General features: G+C 27.1%; 1 protein-coding gene across 1 annotated transcript; it reads left to right on the top strand.

The window, feature by feature from the left end:
- Window positions 1-9,462: 9,462 nt before the first annotated feature.
- On the top strand, window positions 9,463-10,743 carry LOC105795328 (bZIP transcription factor 11-like). The gene has a single exon (XM_012624908.2). It carries the CDS (start codon window positions 10,013-10,015, stop codon window positions 10,526-10,528), a length of 516 nt encoding a protein of 171 aa, XP_012480362.1. The 5' UTR covers window positions 9,463-10,012; the 3' UTR covers window positions 10,529-10,743.
- Window positions 10,744-20,914: the final 10,171 nt, after the last annotated feature.

Raw genomic sequence — 20,914 nt, forward strand, 5'->3', positions numbered from 1 at the left:
TCAAAACCCAGAAAAGTTGGCACAAATTCCCTTCATCGCTAAGCAACATGCAGCTAACCCTACAAAGTTTTTCAGAATCGGATCGGTATTTGAATTGGTCGAGCAAGTTTAATTAAATAAATTATTAAATTTTTTATAAAAATATTAAAATCTCAATGTTTTTGATTTATTTATTCAATTCAATTAGTTATTATCCGGTTTAACTGGTCAATTAATTCAAAATCTCTTCTCGAATTGATATCCAGATCAATTCTCAATTCAATTGATCTGACTGACCAATCCGGTTCAACTCAAACAAACGCAAAGCCCTCCCATTAGAGTGTAGCTTATTAGTGATGGCATTGTTTTAGTTATATGTTCTTTTAATTAACTGAATTTAAATATTTAAGAAATTTGTTTATTATTTGTAAATTATTTGAGTATTATTTTCATTAAAAAAATAAATTAACTCGTTTTGAAAGGTTGATGAGCAAATTTAACTAAAAAAAAAGTTAAATTAACAAAATATGTAAACGTTGAACACTAAATTTGACATTATGCCAAAAAAAGAAATTCTTTATGGAAAAACAAAATTCATTAAAACGAAAAAAACACAAGACAAAATGAGCACAAAAGAGAACTAGACCACTAAACTCGAGTAAATAGGTTCAACTCATTAACTTGATCTTATCATCTGACATCTTTTGTCGCATACTCATTTTACACCGTAACAATATATTCCGAACAACAATAAAGGAGAAAAATAAAAATCTTCAATTAATATAAATTCAGATATTTATTAAAAGTTGTATCTGAAAACAAAAAGACTTCAAGTAATATAAATCCTTGCAATGAAAATTCTGATGATTAGCTCTCTTGCCTAATTTCACTACCTAAATTCTAGATTTTCATGTAATTTCCACCAAATTCGATAAAAAGAATAATATTTTTTTGAACATTAATCTCATTATAGATTCGTATTATATCAGCTCTTTTTGATATAATGCTTAGCACAACTTATAGCTCCTCCCCAACCATTAAATAAGAGGGTAATGCTCTTCAGCGTACTCAAACCCACCCACGTTCTCCTGCATTAGATTCAATCAAGAAACAATAATATTTTAAATAATAATATAATAATAAATGTATAAGTTGTTAGCTTGTAGGTAAGAAATTAAGAAGTTTCAGTTCACCAAACATTTACAGCACAGCATTAATATTATGAAATTAATGAAAAAGTCAAAATTTACAGATATTTAGACATTAATTACGAAACAAGTAGCTGACATAATTACTGGTTAAAATACCTAAAAGGTCCCTGTATTATAGAGAATGGATCAAATTAAGTCCTTTTATTCTTAAATGGATAAAATTATAACGGAGTTAACATTTGCTGCATTAAAACATCTTAAAACTTTTTCCCAATTGTAGTTCAACTCCAAATAAAATATTTAATTTACAGACCTATAAATTTAAAAAAAAATTAACTCAGTTATTTTCTAAACAATAAATGTTAGCTCTATTCCAATTTGACATTATTTGATTCTTTTAATAGCATAAGAATTAAATTGATCTATTTAACAAGAGATGGACCAATTTGATCAGGCCCCTATAATAGAGGGACCACTAAGGTACAAGGTAAATATTATTATTTTGAAGGTATTTTTTATGACTAATTTCAATCACGCTAGTTTTTAACAGCAAAAATAGTTGAAATTTTAACAAAAAAGACAAATTAACTATTTGATCCAACATATAAGACCTCTAATTTATTTATTTTTAAGCAAAGAGGCAATATGTAATATTACTCCTAGTACAAGGGTCTCATAACAATTTCATCATTCTTAAACTTAATCATTACAGGCCCAAATCCAAAGTTGATGGACCAATGACAGATATTATTGTGGGCCATAAATTGGAATACAAAAGGCAGCTAATGTATTGGTACCCAAATAAAATAAGCCCATTATTTAATTAAATTAATAATATGGATATATTATTTAATTTTGGTCAAAATACCATTTATTGGGACAAAATTTTCACACATTGAAAAAGCTTACTCATTATTTCATATTTTATAAAATATTCTGTACATGAAAAATATGGTTTAAAAGGCTTTTATTTTATTGAATAAAACACTTTTTTTCTGGTCAAAAGTTGCTAGATATATGTTTTAAATATATAGCTCTATTAGTTTCATTGCATTAAGACAATAAGTGGACATTTTGTCACTAAATATTGAAAACACATATTGTTAGCATGTTTATAATAAATAGAATAGAATAGAATATAGCGGATTGAGTCTTAGCTCGATCAGTATCGACATTGTTATCGGTGCAGGAGAACTTATAATGAAATTAATGTTAAAAAATATATAGTATAATTTATTGCTATCACGAACTAATCAGATACGAATTTAAAAAAAAAAGGATATTTAGAAAAATTATTAAAAATAATAAATAATTATTATAATGGTGATTTTATCTTTTTATATAATATCTATGAAAAAACTAATTTAAACTAAAATAAATGTAAAATGTGATACTTGAATTTAAGACACTAATGGTGGGTTTGGATGGGCGGTGAGGTGTAATGCAGTGTGTTTAGTTTATTTTTCGTCTCACGCTATAATATCTAATCTCACCACCATTATTATTTTTACATTAATCGCAGGTAAACACATTGCCCACCTAAACCCACCCTAAAATCTTCTAGAAGTCTCGTCCATTTTTAAGGTAGTTTTTTTTTTTCACTCATACTATGGTATTCCATAATTTACTAAGGTAAATTGCACTAGTAGTCATATAACTATTAGTAACTTTATTTTTTGGACACTCAACTATTCAAATTTGTCTTTTTTGGTCACCGATGGGCTATTAGAACTGACATAATAGCAATTTAACCCTCAACATTTACAAATTATGTCAATTTAATCTTGATTCTAAAAAAAAATAACTCTCAATATTTAGACATTTGTAATTTGGTTATTTTTTGCAGTTCTGCTTTTCTTTAGCTTTTTAGGTAAAATGTCACAAAGAAAAGCAAAACTGCAAAAAGTAATCAAATTACACAATGTATAAATATCGAGTGTGTCAATTCTTAGAATCAATATTAAATTGACAGTTACAATTACTAATATGGCAATTCAGTTGGTGACAGAAAAATGCAAAGTTAAATATTTGAATGACCATTTTGTAACTTTTCATAATTGAATGACCAAAAATAAAATTTGATAATAATTAAATGACTACTAATATAATCTACGCATCGAAAAAATATTTAAAAGTCGAGCAAGTAAATGGTGTATTGACAAAACAAAATAGAAAGCGTCGTGCGGATTTAAGTCATTTCAAGTTCAATTTTTAGATAACTTTTTTCGTGTACACTGGAAAGGAAAAAATAATAAATAAATATTTAAGAAACTGACCCAAATTTGTCTAAAAACAGAGTATTTGGACATGAAAGATGCAGCTGTTTCATTTTTTCCTATTTGGGCGGCCTTACCCACTCCTCTTGTTTTCTTTTTCTTCATCACGAAGTTAACTCAAAACAGCCAATGAAGAAAATGACATTTAATTTTATTTAAAAACTTTTATATAAGTAATTTTGCTAGTTAAAACATGTAGTTTGATAAAATTTACGATTTAGTCTTTAAATTTAAAAATTAAATTCTCACATTTTTCTATTTAAAAATCGCAGTTCAATTATTGATATTATTTCTATTTTTCTATTTACATGTTGATTAGATTGTTTTCGTATGAGTGGCAAAATGAACTGAATAACTAAGTTAAGAAAACTAAGTAACTAACCAAAATAAGTATGGAGTATCAGCACAATTACTCAGGGGTGAAGCTAAGAAATTGTTTTAGGAAGGATAAAAACGAATAAGAAAAATTGAGGGGCAAAGTGTAATTTTACCATTATATCAACTTATGATTTCCTAAACTTATATTATAGGAAAATTTTCATTTCTGGGGGGCCAAGGTCGCTACTTACCCCTCCCTCTACCCTTGAATTTACATAAAAGTGGGACTTAGAACATAAAACCTCAAAATTTTCAAAGTAACACCATTGAACCAACAAGGTCGTAGCTAGGGGGGTTGGTAGGGCCTGACCCCCCTAAAATGATTTTTTTTATTTAAGTTTTTTAAAATTTTTAAAATTTTAAATTAGTAAATATAAAATTACACTTTGATTCCTCCTAAAAATGATAAAAAATTGATTTAATCCTTTAAAAATAATAAAGATAGAGGTTATTAAAATAGTGAAATTACATTTTTACTATAATAAAAATTACAATTTAATTTCGACCCATTGAAAAAAATTTCTGACTTCGCTCCAACGAGACAAAGCCTCGTTGGTAAATTTAAATGAAAATTGCTAGTGGGACTAATACATTAAATTGAAAAAATAAAAAAAAAATTATATTTTTACCTTTCAAATTTTATAAAAACATAGACAGAAGCAACAATATGTTTTGACCTAATTACTTTTTATGTAACACATAACATAATTATTTAAATTATTGATAATGATGTTTTTAAATTAAAAAAATTAAAAAAAAATTATAAGACATCATTAAATCTTGGACTTTTAGAATATTATGGAAATTACTGCTAAAGTCAAGCACTAAGCACCATCCACTTTAACTCAAATTCAGTGATTAAACATATTACGTTTCTAATTTTACTTGCTGCTTTGGCTGCTAGCTTTAAAGCTAATAACTAGTATTAGTCCACTAATCCCCAATTTTAAACTAATTTCTTATTCCCCGATCGAGTCTTTAACTTGATTGTTATGGTTCGTATGGGCATGGTTATCAATGCAAGAGGATGTAGGTTGTAGTGCGTTGAAGCATATTATTTTTCTATTTATGGGTTGAGGAGAAACTATAAGTAATTTTAGACATTGTGTCAAAAAGAACAAATATAATCAGAACTCATAATGAGATTATTAAAAAAACTAATTTCTTATTCGAAAAGGTAGGATAGCAAAACCTAAACACCACGATTGATTTCAAATAAACTTTTTCCAAATGAAACGATTAATTTTAAGAAAGGATAAATTATGTCGATAGTTACTTAGTTGTTGATGAGGGTTTTTATTATTATTATTCAATTATAAAAAATTACAAAATAATCACCTAATTATTCAATTTTTTGTCATTAGTAGTTAAATAGCTAATGAAAAACAAACGTGGTAGCTTTTGAAATTAGTATAATATCAACTTTAATTCTTAACATTTATACCTCGTGTCAATTTAATCTTGATTCTAAAAAAATTAATTCTCAACATTTACACAGTGTGTAATTTGGTCTTTCTGTTATTTTGTTTTTCTTTGTGACCCTTTTTAGCTAAAAAAATAAATTTATTATGATAAAAAAAAATGCCAAAAATAGAAACGCCAAGTGTGGAGCAATACTGGATTTGTTGCTATCCACCCCTTCCCCTTCACAGGGACGAAGCCAAGAAATTATTCTGGGAGGGCAAGAGATGAGTCCTAAATTTTTTAGGGTCTAAAATCCAATTTTACTATTATACTTAATTATAATTTCATAAATTTCAAAGGGTCTAAAAGAACATATTTGCTATTTTTTGAGGGCGAAGGTTACTGTCTAAAAAACAATTGGTTTCATACGCATGTTTTAATATATTTTATTTGTTTCTGATAATCTAGTATTCGATAATAATATTATCGATTAAATCTAGAGTCGAGTCGAATTGAATCTTTAAACGGTGATAAAATTCTACTAGTACTATTTTTTCATTTACAAAATTTAAACTCGAAATTGTAATTAAAAACATAAAATTACTTTTAACACTCCATTCAACATACGTTGGTATAATTAAATTAATTTTAAATATACTCAAAAGCTTTTAAGATTTTCGTTATTTTCATAATTAGCACAAACTTTTTCAATTGTATTTTCTAGAAAATAAACAACCAATATTCAAATTCAAAGTTTTGTTTATTTTTCCTTTTAAATTAATAGTTTCGTATTCGAGTTTAATTATATGTAAAATCGTTTTAATACAATGTTTAGAATTACCCGTAACCCCTTCTCAATCTATAAATAAAAGAATAATATATTTTAGTACACTTAAATCCACATCCTCTTACATTGGTAATAATTCAATTACTTTTCCGACATTTAAATTGACGGTCTAACCGTTGAAAATTATGGAAATTATAAATAATGAAATTATAGATTGATTTGACATTTAAAAGTTAAAATTATGGATAACAAAGAAAAATCGGTCACTAAAACTTATCTGTAAATAAAGTTTTAAGTTATGCAAAAATAATATTATTTTAATTAATATTTAAGTTATATAATTAAATCACAATCACTAAAGATTTTAATAGATATATCTTTATCCAAAATTTGGAAGGTTTTCTAGAAAATCAATGTTCCGGGGATAATTTGGTTATAATTTTTAAGGTTTAAATACAAAATTAGTCCTAAAATTATATATTTAAAATTATTTTGTCCATATATAAATTATCAATTTCATATTATTATACCTTAAAATGCAATACCAATTAATAAAAACATGACATATGGCATATTCTTATTGGAAGTCGTAAATAAAATTAGATAAAATTAATAGTTTCATACCGATTTAAGGATGGTTGGTTCTATTGAATTTAGGGCCTCTTTGGATGTGCAGCTCATTTGTGGCTAGTGTAAAAATAACGGTAGTGGTGAGATTAGATGTTATAGCATTAGACATAAAAAAAAAAACTAAACGCATCGCACTGAAAGTAAACGTCCATCCAAAAAGGGCCCTAAGTTAACCAACTTCAAATATATATTATAAATATTATAATATTTATTTATGTGTTATATTACGCTTACTATATGTTATAAATATATTTAAAATTGTTTCAAAAATATATATTTAAAATAAATAGAGTAGTATATATTAAAGTTAATTAAATTGATATTTTTAATTATAAATTTTAATAACCGATTAACTTAATCTATTTTATTGTTGTTTGGTCCAAAACCTAAATTTTTTCTATTTTGTTTAAATCGGTGATGATGTCAACCTCTAAATTAACTATCGCCGTCTTTTCTCTCTATCCACTAACTTTTGTTTATATAACTAATTTGGCCTTAATAACAGATTTAACTGAAAATAAAAAAATCAAAATATTTTACTAAATCGATTTTGATTTTGCTCTTTTTTTGTGAATTAATGTAATTTTACCTTTTAAAACCTTAAAAATAAGACAAAAAAGTAACGAAAATAGAAAATAGAAAATGAAACATAAATAGTAAATTAATTATTTATTGACCTCTATTATACAAATTTGATTAAATTAGTCTTTTAATTATTAAATAGATCAATTTAATTCACGTGTTATTAAAAATGTTTAAATAAAGTTAAATTGGAATTGAGTTAACATTTTATGTTTAAAAATTATCATTTATCGTTTAGCAAAGTTAATATTTTTAATGTTTTGATGGTATTGTAAATGAAAATTTTTGTTTGAGATTGAACGCAATTAAATATTAATAATTTTCAATACATTTTTATACAATAATTGTTAACTCTGTTGCATTTTGGACTTGTTTGATTCTTTTTAACAATATAATGACTAAATTGATCCATTTAATAATATCTAAACTAATTTGATTCGGTCCCTTTAATACAGGGACCTCTCAAGTACTTTAATCATGAAAACCGTAGCAATCAAATTTTCAATTGATTAATCTTAAATTTGAAAGTTAAATTTAGGTAGAATTAGAGATGGCAATGAGGTGGGTTGAGACGAGGCGGTTTTTTGCCTTCTCACTAACATAAGCCGACCTCGATCCAATCCAAAATTAAACATTAATTTATTTGCCTTGAATTCGGTTGAAAAAAATCAAACCTATACCCAATCCAACCTAAACTAACCCGATATACCGCCGTTTTTAAGTTTTTAAATGTTTTTTTTATCAAAATGGAATAATATTTTTTATTTTTAATTAATTTTAATGATGCTATTAATTTTTTTTTCGAGTATAAATATGTAAAAAAAATATCAATATAAATTTTATCCTCGTATATTTAATTATTATATATAAAAAGGTGTTGGTAATTATCCTGGGGCAAGACAGGACGGGCTAGTTTTTTTAAATCCAATAAAAATTAAATTTACTCGATTCGTCTCGAAATTCGATTTAAAAAAAACTTAACCCTATCGGATGGGATCGAAACCTATTGAATTCGGAATTTTTTGTCATTCCTAAATTAAATATAACATAAATCATATTTTAAATATATGAATTAACAATTTAGTTTTGACATTTAGAAAAAAAACAATCTTTCTAGATTTTAATGATTAGATTTAAATTGATTATGTGATAGATACTCACGTAACCATGTATTTTAAAATTTATTTACCTAACGTCCCCATACTTCATTTATATTTTAAATTGGTCATTAAATTTTAAAATGTTCTAATTAACTCCTCACAGTATTAAATATTACATCCATCATGTTCTTTTATTATCCTAGCTGACGATATAGGCATGAAATATCAATTTCAAATAATGGCATTCATGTTTAAAATACATATATCAAATTGTAAACACGTGGTATCTATCACACGAATAATTTAGATTCGACATGTTAAAGTAAAAAAAAAAAAAAGCAGACAGCCATAGTAATTTGGATCCGCAAAAATTAGGGAAAATCCTCGACACAAGAACAATACTTTAAATTGTTAATGTTGGGATCGAATTAAGCAACGGACAAGTAAAAATAGTGGAAAAAATTGAGAAATTGAATACACAAATTAAACATGAAAAAACCCTTCCAAAGAGGATAAAAAATTACCGGTAAATATAATTTTATTATAATAGCAAAAGAACGAAGAGTACAAAAATAGTGATAAAAACTAAACCCTAAAACCCAAAAAACAAATAACCCTCGAAACGTAAACACAAAATTCTCCAAAAGTGTTATGAGTTCTAATATCAAATGGGTGTATTTTCTAATGTTGTAAAAAAACCGATTTATAAGCTAATAAATACTAAATATATTATACTAATAAATATTAAATATATTTTTTTAAAATAATATGTTAGAATTTGAATCACATTAAAAGTTTAATTGCCTACAACATTTAAAAAATTCTACCAACCCTAGCCCCTTCAATATTATACTTTTAACACTGCACAGACAGCACCAATAACCCCAAAATTCCACCCTCTGTAATGTGTAGGTTCGCATTTGACAGTTTTCAGTAAAGAAATGAAATTTACACCAAGTAAAATTAAGATAGTTGATTCCCAGCTGGATGTGCCCAGTTGTGGAGCCTTTTCTTTCTCTCTCTCTCTTCCCCTCACCTCACATGTCCCCATCAGCTTTTTCCATTACTTTTAATTCAGATTCCAAAACCCATTTATTTGTTAATCTTAGATTTTTTTTTTTTAATTTCTCCTAATATTTTAATTCATTTTTTCATCTATAAATCAACCCTCCATTCATTCAATTAACTCTTCTACTTTTCCTTCCCTTCCTCATCACTCCCTTTTCATATTTTCTTCTTCTTTTCCTCTTTAATCCAAAAGCCAAATTCTGGGTTTCTCTTCTTTGAGTTCAAAATCCATTACCCGTCATAAGAAATCCTTTCTTTTCTCAGCTCAAAAAAGCTGCCTGCTTGGGGTTCTTGATATTGCCTCAACCGACCATTCTCAAAGTTTTCTTTTTATATAAATTTCCAAGTTTTTGTTTTTCTAACATCTTCATGCTCAATCTTCTGTTCTTGATGTTTGAGATTCATGTCTCCAATTCTCAGTGAAATCTTCTTTTCTGGGTTTATGATCAATTCTACATTCATTCGAAGGACCCAACTCGTTCAATCTTTCTCAGTTGTTTTCCTTTACTGGTTGTACTACGTTTCATGATTTTCTAGCCTTTTTTTTCTTTCAAGTTTTCTATCTCTCTCTATATAATAAATAAATAAATAAATAAATTCAACTACTATAATATTCTACTAATCTGCATATTATTCATCTTTTATCTACAACTTTCCATGGCTTCCTCAAGTGGAACATCATCAGGTTCATCAACCATGGTCACAAACTCAGGCTCCGATGAAGATTTACAAGCATTAATGAACGAAAGGAAGAGGAAAAGAATGATATCCAACAGGGAATCAGCAAGGCGGTCAAGGATGAGGAAACAAAAGCATTTAGATGATCTCATGGCACAAGTTTCCCAGCTACAAAATGAAAATCACCAGATTTTAACAACGGTGAGCATCACCACACAGCGTTACTTGAACGTGGAGGCTGAGAACTCGGTGCTTAGAGCTCAAGCCAACGAGCTTAGTCACAGGTTACAGTCCCTCAATGATATCATTGATTCCTTAAATGGATGCAATAACAATATTGGTGGTGCTGACGGTGGTGGTGATTGTGGTGGTTTTAATGTTGCAACGATTGGTTTCAATGAGATGGTTGATCATAGCTTTATTAACCCTTTCAATTTGGCTTACTTGAATCAACCTATCATGGCTTCTGCAGATAATAACATGTTTCAGTATTGATCTTCATGAGCTTATTGATATATATATACATATATCTGATCAAAGGGGGTTAAAGTGGAGGAGTTTTAATGTTTTTTTGGGGTTTGGTTTTTAGAGTATTTTCAATGATTATTAGTAGTAGGGGAATTGTGCTTATTGGGGTTTAATTTGTATAACCTATCCAATGCAAAGCAAAATATTATTAATGTACTTTGAGGTTTTAGTTTTTTTTTTAATTTTCATTTTTAAAATTATAATTATATCTACCTTTAATTTTTTATACACCCACTTAAACTATCATACAAGCATGGCTTGCGAATTGATCCCACGACCTTAAGGGATATGGTGAAATTGAACAATCATTATAAATACGGATCTGGATATAATCCAAGGTTAAAGTAATTGGAAAGTCTTTGTATTATAGAGATTGCATTAAATTAATCTCTCTACGGTTAAAAAGAATAACATAAATTCAAATTATAACATAGTAATTAATATCTATTGTATAAAAATGTCTTGAAATTTTTTTTCAATTATAGTTTAATTCCATATAAAAGATTTTATTTATAAAACCATAAAGACTTAAAAACCATTAACTCTGTTAAATTGTAATTAAATGATATTTTTAAATAATAAATATTAATTCTATTCGAATTTAGAATAAGTTGATTATTTTAAAAATACTTAATTTGATTAGGTCATAATTTTGATTATTTTAATATATAATAAAAGAAATATGTAAAGTGAGCTTTGTTGTGGCTTATGAATGAGTTGTTTTCAATTTCAACTTTTGTTCTTTTGTTGAGACTTAATTTTATGAAATATGAAACAGGTCATAATTCTTGGCTTTGTCAAACCTTTTTGCTTTCTTTTGTTTTATTTATTGTCTTCAAATGCTAAATAATTATATGTATATATATGAATTTTGATTTGAATTAAAAATTTAAAGTAATAAGAAAAGAAAATTAAGAACACACAAATTTTAAATAGAAACCCTTTCGAGGAAAAAAACCATGGGCAGGGGAGAGTAAATTCACTAATGTTGAAAAACGAATAATACAAGAGGAGTTTCGACCTATTTAAGTTGAAGTATAGTTCTATATGGACTGGACTCAATTTGTGCCTACGCCCCCATAGATTTTCTTATTTTACCACTATATTTATTTTTTAAACAAATGATGAAATTCGAGCCACACGATCTCTAATAAATACAAATAAAACATATATCAATCAACTATAATCAAAATCAAAATTGAATTAATTTGGGAGCTGAGCAAAACCGGATGGTGACTCCTTTGTTTTTTTGTGAGTAGTTCAACAGTTAATGAACTCGTGATTGTAAATTAATTAGATGGAATCTCAATTAGACAATTACTTAGCAATGAGATAATATCTCTATTTGGTTCCACACTTTCAAATTTTAATCATTAAATTCCTTTAAACTTTTGTATCATACCATGAAAGTACAAAAAAAAAAAAACCAACATCGAATTTTGCTGATTAAGATCTTCGCTCGATCGATATTGGGATTGTTGCCAGTGCAGGAAGACGTGGGTACGAGTATGATGAAATGCATTATCCTCCTATTTAAGGGTTAGGGAAGAACTATGGGTAGTTCTACGCATTATATATATAAAAAAAAAGCATATATGATAAGAACATATACTGAGATTTATGTTTAAAAAAAACTCAAATTTTAATTTATTTCATATAATTATTTTTAAAGATGATATTTAATAAATATAAACTTCGGATTTTAGCATTTTAATCAAAATTTTAATTTTAATTCTAAAATTTTGGCATTAAGTTGAATTTAATTATTTTTTGTTGTGATTGTGTATTGAGATCATCCCATCAAATTGGAACACTAAAAAAGGTGTATAAAAGAGAGAAAAACAGCAAATTAAAAAGCTGATCAAATATATATTTATAAATCAAAATATAAGTAAAAGCTGTCATGGAATTAAAGTTAAAAAAATAAAAATAAATGAAAAAAAAAAAGGGGCATGATTTTGTAGTAGTGGGAGGTGGTTCTTGCAAAAGCTAGAACTTTTGAAACTCAATTGCACGTGCAGGGGACAACAATGTCTTCGGTAGATGACTAGATGTTGCTCAATCACGTGAGAAGATACCTAAACAAGAAAAAGGGGTTAATTTCACTGAACATCCTTAAAATTATGGTCTAAATTGTAATTTTTTTACACTATCAGTATTACGTCAATTAGGTTGCTATTAGTTTATGTATTAAAAGCCGGAGACTATGTTTTGAATATACTTTATATTAGATTCAAAATAACTTTTAATGGCTAGATTGAAAAAGGAACCCCTAATTTATACAATATCGATACCTCGAGGAGTCAATCAGAATATTTTGAAATTTATGGAGCAATTTAAAATTTAGATGATAGTTTGTGGGCACATCAAATCCAAACCAATATTTAGCACCTATACTGATAGGTAGGCTGATGCTATATTAACACTTTGAGAACATAATTAAAATTATTAGAAATATAGGGATCAATTTATAATTTAGGCGATAATTTGACAAACATCCAATCTAAATTGACATTTAACGCTAAAATAGATTGCTAAGCTAAAGAAAAGATTTTATTGAACTCAATTAGAATGTTTCAGAGTTTAGAGATCAATTTAGAATGTGGCTGATAGTTTGAGGACAATTGGTGGAATTAACCCAAAAATTAAGAGCTAGCATTGAATATTAATTTTTCCAAGGTTTGCCTGTTCTAAAAACTGTGATGTTTTTATTGGGAATTGAAGCCAATGAATTTAATTAAATAATAAAAATTAAAAAAAAACCAAAATTTGGCAAATGGGCTCCATGAAATAACCTCTGATTTTTTTTTTAAATATTTAAAAATGGAGAAATAAACTAGAGGCTCTCATTTTCTTTAGATTCCCATAACTTTTTGCATTTCCACGTGAGGAAATTGAAAACAAAACAAAACAATTGAGCATTTTTTTACTTTTAATACCAAATTTTTTCCTTATGCTATGTATAAATTACACATTAGTCCCTAGACTTAAATTTGTTCGATTTTAGTCATATATATTTTCAAATTTTGAAATTTAAGTTATTATCCAAATAATAACAATTAAATTTGTTTGGTAAAAATTACAGTATTAATCTCGTACTATACATAAGTTGTGATTTAGTCCCCATTCTATAATTTAAATATTTTTTGTTTACCGCATGAAATTTTGAAAAATATTCACGAGCCTCTTTACCAAGGCTTTATTATAATCCTCTAACATAATGTCCTTTACTGTTGTCTCTGGAGGAGCAACAAACAATTGTAAACTAGCAAGTCGAGTGGCCATTTTAGCTAACGTAATCGAATTTCCCACTCTTGATGCATCATTCCATGAATCAAGTGCAATTCCACCATTTTAGTACTGGTAGCATTACCAGCCAAAAGAGATTCAACCAGCAGCGCATTATCATAGTTCGATAATTTCTAGTCGCATAACAAAATTTAACCCAGATTTTCTAACATTAAATTAAAAATAAATGCTAAAGACCCACTCTTGATTAAATTAAAAATTTAACACAACTTCATTCTAAGATCTCGACACATGACATGATCAAACTTCCCACTCTTAATCCATGAACCAAGCATAATTCTACCATTTTAGTACTGACAACGCTACCAACAGTTCCATAATTTTTAGTCACGTAATAAAAATTGACCCAAAATTTTCTTACATGAAATTAAAAATAAATGCTAAAGACCCTTTGGGCATGATTTTTAGTCACATAATGTAGTGTTGTTAATCATAGTTCCGTAAGCACTTGTGACACTAATTAATTAATTTTAAAGGTATAGATTGTTGTAGACGCAATCAATAATTAAAACAAAACAAATGAAAATATATTAATTTATTTGATTAATTTTAGAAAAGTTCTAAGAAGCCCTTTGAAAATGACATAAGCACGCTTGTGTCAAGTTGTCTTAAAAATTAAAGTGGGTGACATAGGATTAATTAGGAGTTAATTTGGATCACAATTCAAATCATGCCACCAACTTTACATCATAACTTTAATTAATTTGTGATTACGGGTTATGTTATTATCCAATAATTACGATAAATGGTTATTTTTAGGGGTCGAAATCGAATTATACAATTGTTTAGATTTTAAAATTTAATTCGATTATATATTATCTTATAATTTCATTATTTACGAGGAGACTAAACAACTTATATATATTGGGAGAGAGCAAGGATCCTCCGAGAATGAACTTAAGACTGAGAATGAGCAAATCTAAAAAAAATTTAGGAGGCTAAAATTTAAATTACAAGATTTCGAGATGTTAAATATAGATTTTATCATATATTAATTTATAATTTATAATTTTTGAAAATATTAATTAGATTTTTTTTTCAATTTTGGGGACCTAAGCGTGATTTCATAAAAGATTATAATTTCAATTTTCCAATTTTGAGACCCTTGCCTGGCCTTGTATTTGCCCCTTAAGAGGGAGTAAAAGTCGGTTCAAACTAACTTAACCAATAATTTTTTATTTAATTGATTCGATGAATTCAGTTACGATAGTTGCAATGTTTTTTGTAGGAGGCTAAAATAATTTTTTACGGTTGGTTATCGATTATGATTTTCATAACTAAATCGATTAATTTCACAACTATTATATATAAGCAAATATAAAAACTCAAATCTAGTCCTATTCGATTTAATTAGATCAATGTTAAGTCATTTGATTAAGTAACAACAACGATCTTGATTAAGTTAATATCTAGTCCTGATAATTTAAAATAAAAAGAAAGGGTAGAAATTTATTAGCAAGGCAAATCTATAAAAATAAAATAAAAATTAGGAGAGGTCGGAATTGTATTCTAAGTTTTGAGAGGTCAAAATATAATTTTATCATGTATTACTTATGATTTCATCATTTTTTTACGAAAACTAAACATCTTTTTTCGTTATAGAAGGCCAAATTACAGTTTTATCATATATAAATTTAGACTTCAATGATATTTTAAATGACTGGTATGTAATTTCTATTTTTGAAGGGGGCCAATGCCTTGCCTGCCCTTTTGCATTCGACCATGTTTACTAGAATATTGATTGATATAAGATGGATGATCGAGGACCACTATGTAAATTTCAAAAAATAAATTGAAGAAAATTAAAGTTAAATTAATTCAATTGACATCATTGTTATTACAGTTTCATACAAGACGTGAGTTTAAATGTGCTTAAATACGTAATATCATTTATTTTAGATATTTTGGAGATTATAAGTAATTTAGAAATTATAAAAAAAGTAATTTCTTAAAATATTTCTTTTCTTTTCAAAAATATCCAACAATATTTAGCTTTTTCAAAAGAATATTTTAAAAATAAAAAGTAAAAAGGAGCACCATAAAACAAAGGAATCCCATTCTTTTATTTACTTTTTTTTCCACACAAAATTATATTTCACTAAAAGCTTGACTAGGAAAAAGTTTTAAAGTATATTAAAATTATGGAAAGTCGTGGTGTCGTTTTGAATATTAATCTTGTTATAGGTTCGTATTCAGGGGTGAAATGAGGGGTGGCGAGGACTGGCCTCCTAAAATGGAAAATTGCACATTGGCCTCACCTAAAAATGATAAAAATTTGATTTAATCCTTTAAAAAGTATAAAGGTATATGTTATTAAAATGGTGAAATTCTATTTTTACTATCGTATCTGCTCTTTTTGATGCAATGCCTAGAACTATCCATAATCCCTCCCCAACTCTTAAATAGGAGGATAACGAGCTTAAACGTACTCGAACCTACATCCTCCTGCACTGACAACAATATTGATATAAATTGAATCAAGGCTCAATCGACTGGTGCCAAATTTAATTAATTACATAAATGACTAAAAAAAATATTTATGTTAAAAATAATCAAAATTACATTGAAGGTTATCTAAATTAAAAAAAAAATTAAAGACATTCAAATCATACAATATTGGAGTGAAGATATGGACACATCAAATAGCTATTAATCTTATATTAATGTCTTATTTTTAGAAAATTTAAAATATTATATTAATGTCATCAAAATGGTATTTATGCTTTCGTACATATCATAGAACATCTTGTGGTGATAATTTAGCGTATGATAATTTGTTTTATGAAATGGGCAGATTAGTCCTTGTAAGTTAGATTAAAGAGTAAATTGGACATTATTTTGTTACAAAATTTATCCATTTATAATGTTAAAAATTGTCATGGCTGACCCGATAATGTTATGTGGCGTGCCACATATACCTCATGCCGACACGCATGGACCAATTTTTAACAATAGAAACGGATGGAATTTTAAACAGAAGAACTAGTTTGCTCTTTAATTTAATATACAAGTACTAATTTGTCCATTTTTTTAATAGAGGGGGTAAAATGCAATCTGACTCATAGTCCAAGAGCTTCCATGGTATATTTACCCAATTATGGAATAAATTTATTGCTTTGTAAAATAATATTTATTTCTTTATAAAATAAATGAGTTTTAGCAAATTCACAACTAAGTTGGGACTTGATTAATGAGCGACATAAACTCAATCAAAAGCATTACATGTAGTATAAATATTGAATACCAAGATATTTTTATTTAATTTATAATTAATTTTAATTTTTACATAACGTAATAAATAAATTTAAAATAGTTAAAATAACTTGAAAATATTATATAAATTTTTTAAAAAATACCATATAAAAGTTATTGATTTTTACTTACTTGAAAATAATTCTTTTAGAAATATTTATTAACTTGTTTTGAAACATTACTGAAATAAATATCCAAAAGTCATAAAAGATTTTATGTTGTCAAAACAAGTGCAAAAATTCAAATCCCAAAATTAGTATGAAAAAAGATCGAGAATCGAATTAACAAGGATGATTTGAGAAATTCAAAAACCCGGCTAAACTGAATCGAACTCACCAGTCACCCCTAGCCATTGATACAATAGATACAGCATTTATTTAAAATTTGATCCACACGCTTTAAATTTCCTTTACATCAAATCCGAACTTTCATAGAATCCCTAATGACACTTTAAAATATAAATTATAGCATTTTCAAATTTGAAGTTTAAACATCAATTTTGTTATAGTTTAATTTTTTTTCGAAGAATCTCACTATATGTTCCGATCATATCTGTTTCATTTTCGACACAATGCTTAGAACCCCAACCTATAAATAGGAGGATAATGCACTTCAACACACTTAAATCCATGTACTCCTATATTAACAAGAACGGCCATTAAAAATAAATCTGCATTTGATTTAGAAAAAGCAGCTAAATTTAAGGTGAAATTTGATTTATATAGAATCTAAAAGCACGTGGCCAACCATGTTTTTGTACGTGATCCGATGAAAAAGGTGTCTTGTAATGTTTGGTTTTTGTTTTAAAGGTGTATTAAACAATATTAATTAATTAATTAATTAATTAATTAATGTGGGTGATGAATGGTAGGCAGTGATATTCTAAGACATTGTCGACCTAATATTAAATAATTTTATTTAATAAAACGACAAAAACAAAAAGAGTCTTAATTGAGAATGATGTCTTATTTGTTGAGTATGAATGGTGGTGGGTGTTAATCACTTTTTAATTAAATATTAAACATTTCATTAAGTGAAGAGATTGAATGGTCCATGGTCAATTAGGGACCTTATTGTGAATTATAAGTTTTATAATTTTATTATATAAAAATATTAAAGTTTATGCCATTCTCAACATTGTTGTTATAATTGGATCAAATTAACAAGTTCAATTTCTATTAAATGATTTAAAAAGAATGACTCGATAAAAAAATTGATTGATACAATTAGTAAAAGGAACTCTCCCGTCCTTCTCAATTTCAACTCAAAAAAATTGGGATAATTTAATCCCCGTCAATTTAAAAAAAAAAAAAAGAGCAATTAAGGACAATTTGTCACGACCAATTGTGCATGAGAAAGGAATAATTGTGTTTGGCCCCTTGGATTTCTAAAATTTATTTAAATACCATATATTTTTTTAAAGAATAGGGTAAATTTTGTATTTGGTCCCTCTAGTTTTTATCCCTTAATTTATTATTTTATATAATAAATTTGGTAACAATTTTCGTTAAAATCATATCTATTTACCTTTTAAATCAATCAAATACATATTTACATTACTTATTGATTTAATATTCTTATTCTTCCACTGAAAAAAAATCTTATTCTTATGCTCATAATAAAGAAAAATAAAACAACCATTATAATATTTAATACAAATTATATACTAACATGATTCCTTTTACTTAATATAAAATTTATTTATTTATATGAAATATAAAAATAAATAAAATGACAAAATTCATAATTTTTTTTAATTTCTTTGTGTAGCATCACGATTCTTAGTCTTTATTTTTTGATGCCTAGAACTATCCATAGCTGCTTTCCAACCTTTAAGTAAGAGGATAACGCGCTTCAGCGTACCTGCACGCACCGATAACAATACCGTTACCAACTGAGTTAAGATTCAATTTATTTGTGTAAAATCTTAAATATTATATATCTAATAAGTTTTGTGCTATCCCTTTTATGTGGTTAAAGCCCAAAGAGAGTCTCTAGAAAAGCTAGAAATGGGCATTTTTGTGTATTGTTCCAAAGGGCTCACCAATTACAAAATGGACCCTAATTTTTCATTAATTGACCCTCTAAATCAAAATAAATTTGGCCCAAAACTAGTTGCTATTTTGTTTGTTATTTGTTTCTGTTTAAGACTCTATCTTAAGATTTTATAGTTTTAGCCTTTCCTTGTTGTTTTGTTGAGCATCCAAAATAGAGATGAGTTAAGAGGTGTCGGAGTTAAAAGTTTTGAAAAACTCTTCGATGTTTTAAGTTTCTAATTAAAATAATTGCGTTGTTGTACTCGAGGTCAAGTTAGATTTTAGTACATATAACAAAGTTTTTGGTTGCTCGCTTAGACTTGAAGGTCCGCCTGAAAAGTAGAAAAGTTTAGACAATAATATAGACTTAAAAACTGGGCTTAGACAAAAAATAAGGCTCGTTTTTTAAACGGGCCGGACACCAAGTAGTTTATTGGCTTGGGCCCTGCCCGAATCACATGCCTATACTTTTTCTTTTTTTGTATTTTCAATTTGTTGGGACATATTTATTTTAATATTTTTAGTGTATTTGATGTATTGTATTTTTAAAACTTGTTTTCATATAAAAAAATATTACGATCGATTCGAGTCGGGCTTGAGTTTAATATTTTTAATATGGGTTGAGTTTGAACAGAATTTAAGATCCATTTTTCGGATCAGACCAAGCTCAAACCTAAAATTTTACATCAACTCGGTGCAAACTTAACCCGACCCGACTCATGAATTTAGCACATCTCTCATGTATTTTGTTGAGCTGTGTAGAACCTATTATTTGTTAAACAAAGACATCACGTACCACGTAACACTACTTATGTTAGCCAATAGGTTAGTAATCTTTAAACCTTACTTTCCAAATTTTAAGACTTAAATGCATTCGGCTACTGTTCAATCATGTCTATTTTTTCACTTTCGGTATTTAAATATTTTTTATTTTGATTTTCTGGAAAATCATTTCCAACCTTTCCAGCGTTTGATTGGCGGAAAACATTTTCCATTTGGAAAATGAACTCCAAAACAAGGGAAAATGGGTTACATTTTAGGGAAAATGTCTTACCCTTTCAATTTCCGTAAGACATTTTCCGTGCTCTCCTCTCTATCGCCTCCTTCATTCCTTCCTTCATTTCCGGTAGAAAACGCTTCATTTATCGATTTTCCAAGAACTTTTTTAATTATTCAATACTTGTTTTTTAACACAATTACAAATAATTTATTTGATATTAGTTTTTTCAATTTATAATGATTAATATTGTAGCTTAATAATTGAGTATTATTATAAATAAATCATTGCAATATATGTAAAAATAATTTAAAATATAAAAATTTATTAATATATATTAATATATGTAAAAACAACTTTTCCGTAAAATATTTTCCAGAAATTATTTTACGAAAAACATTTTACTGGCAATCAAACATACCCTAATATTTAAATTATTAGTCTGTTATTTAGTTCAGCCTTTTTTTTGGAACGATGTTTAAAAATTGACTGTCATATCTCACGTGGCACATTTTGATTGACGCCAAATGACAATTGATTTTTTAACACCATTACAAAAAAAAAGTTAAATTAAATAACGGAATCATAATTTAAGTATTGATGTAAGATAAATGTTGACTTTGGGATGTTTGTAATATCCATACGTAGGTAGTATGTGGTAGGTGGAAGATGAATGTGTCAAAGGCAGAATTGGCATCAATATTTTGTGATCTTTTTCAAACATATGCACTATGAATCTCACTGGACATTTTATTTTAA

The sequence above is a fragment of the Gossypium raimondii genome, chromosome 3 (genome assembly GCF_025698545.1).
Source record: "Gossypium raimondii isolate GPD5lz chromosome 3, ASM2569854v1, whole genome shotgun sequence".
Classification (NCBI taxonomy): domain Eukaryota; kingdom Viridiplantae; phylum Streptophyta; class Magnoliopsida; order Malvales; family Malvaceae; genus Gossypium; species Gossypium raimondii.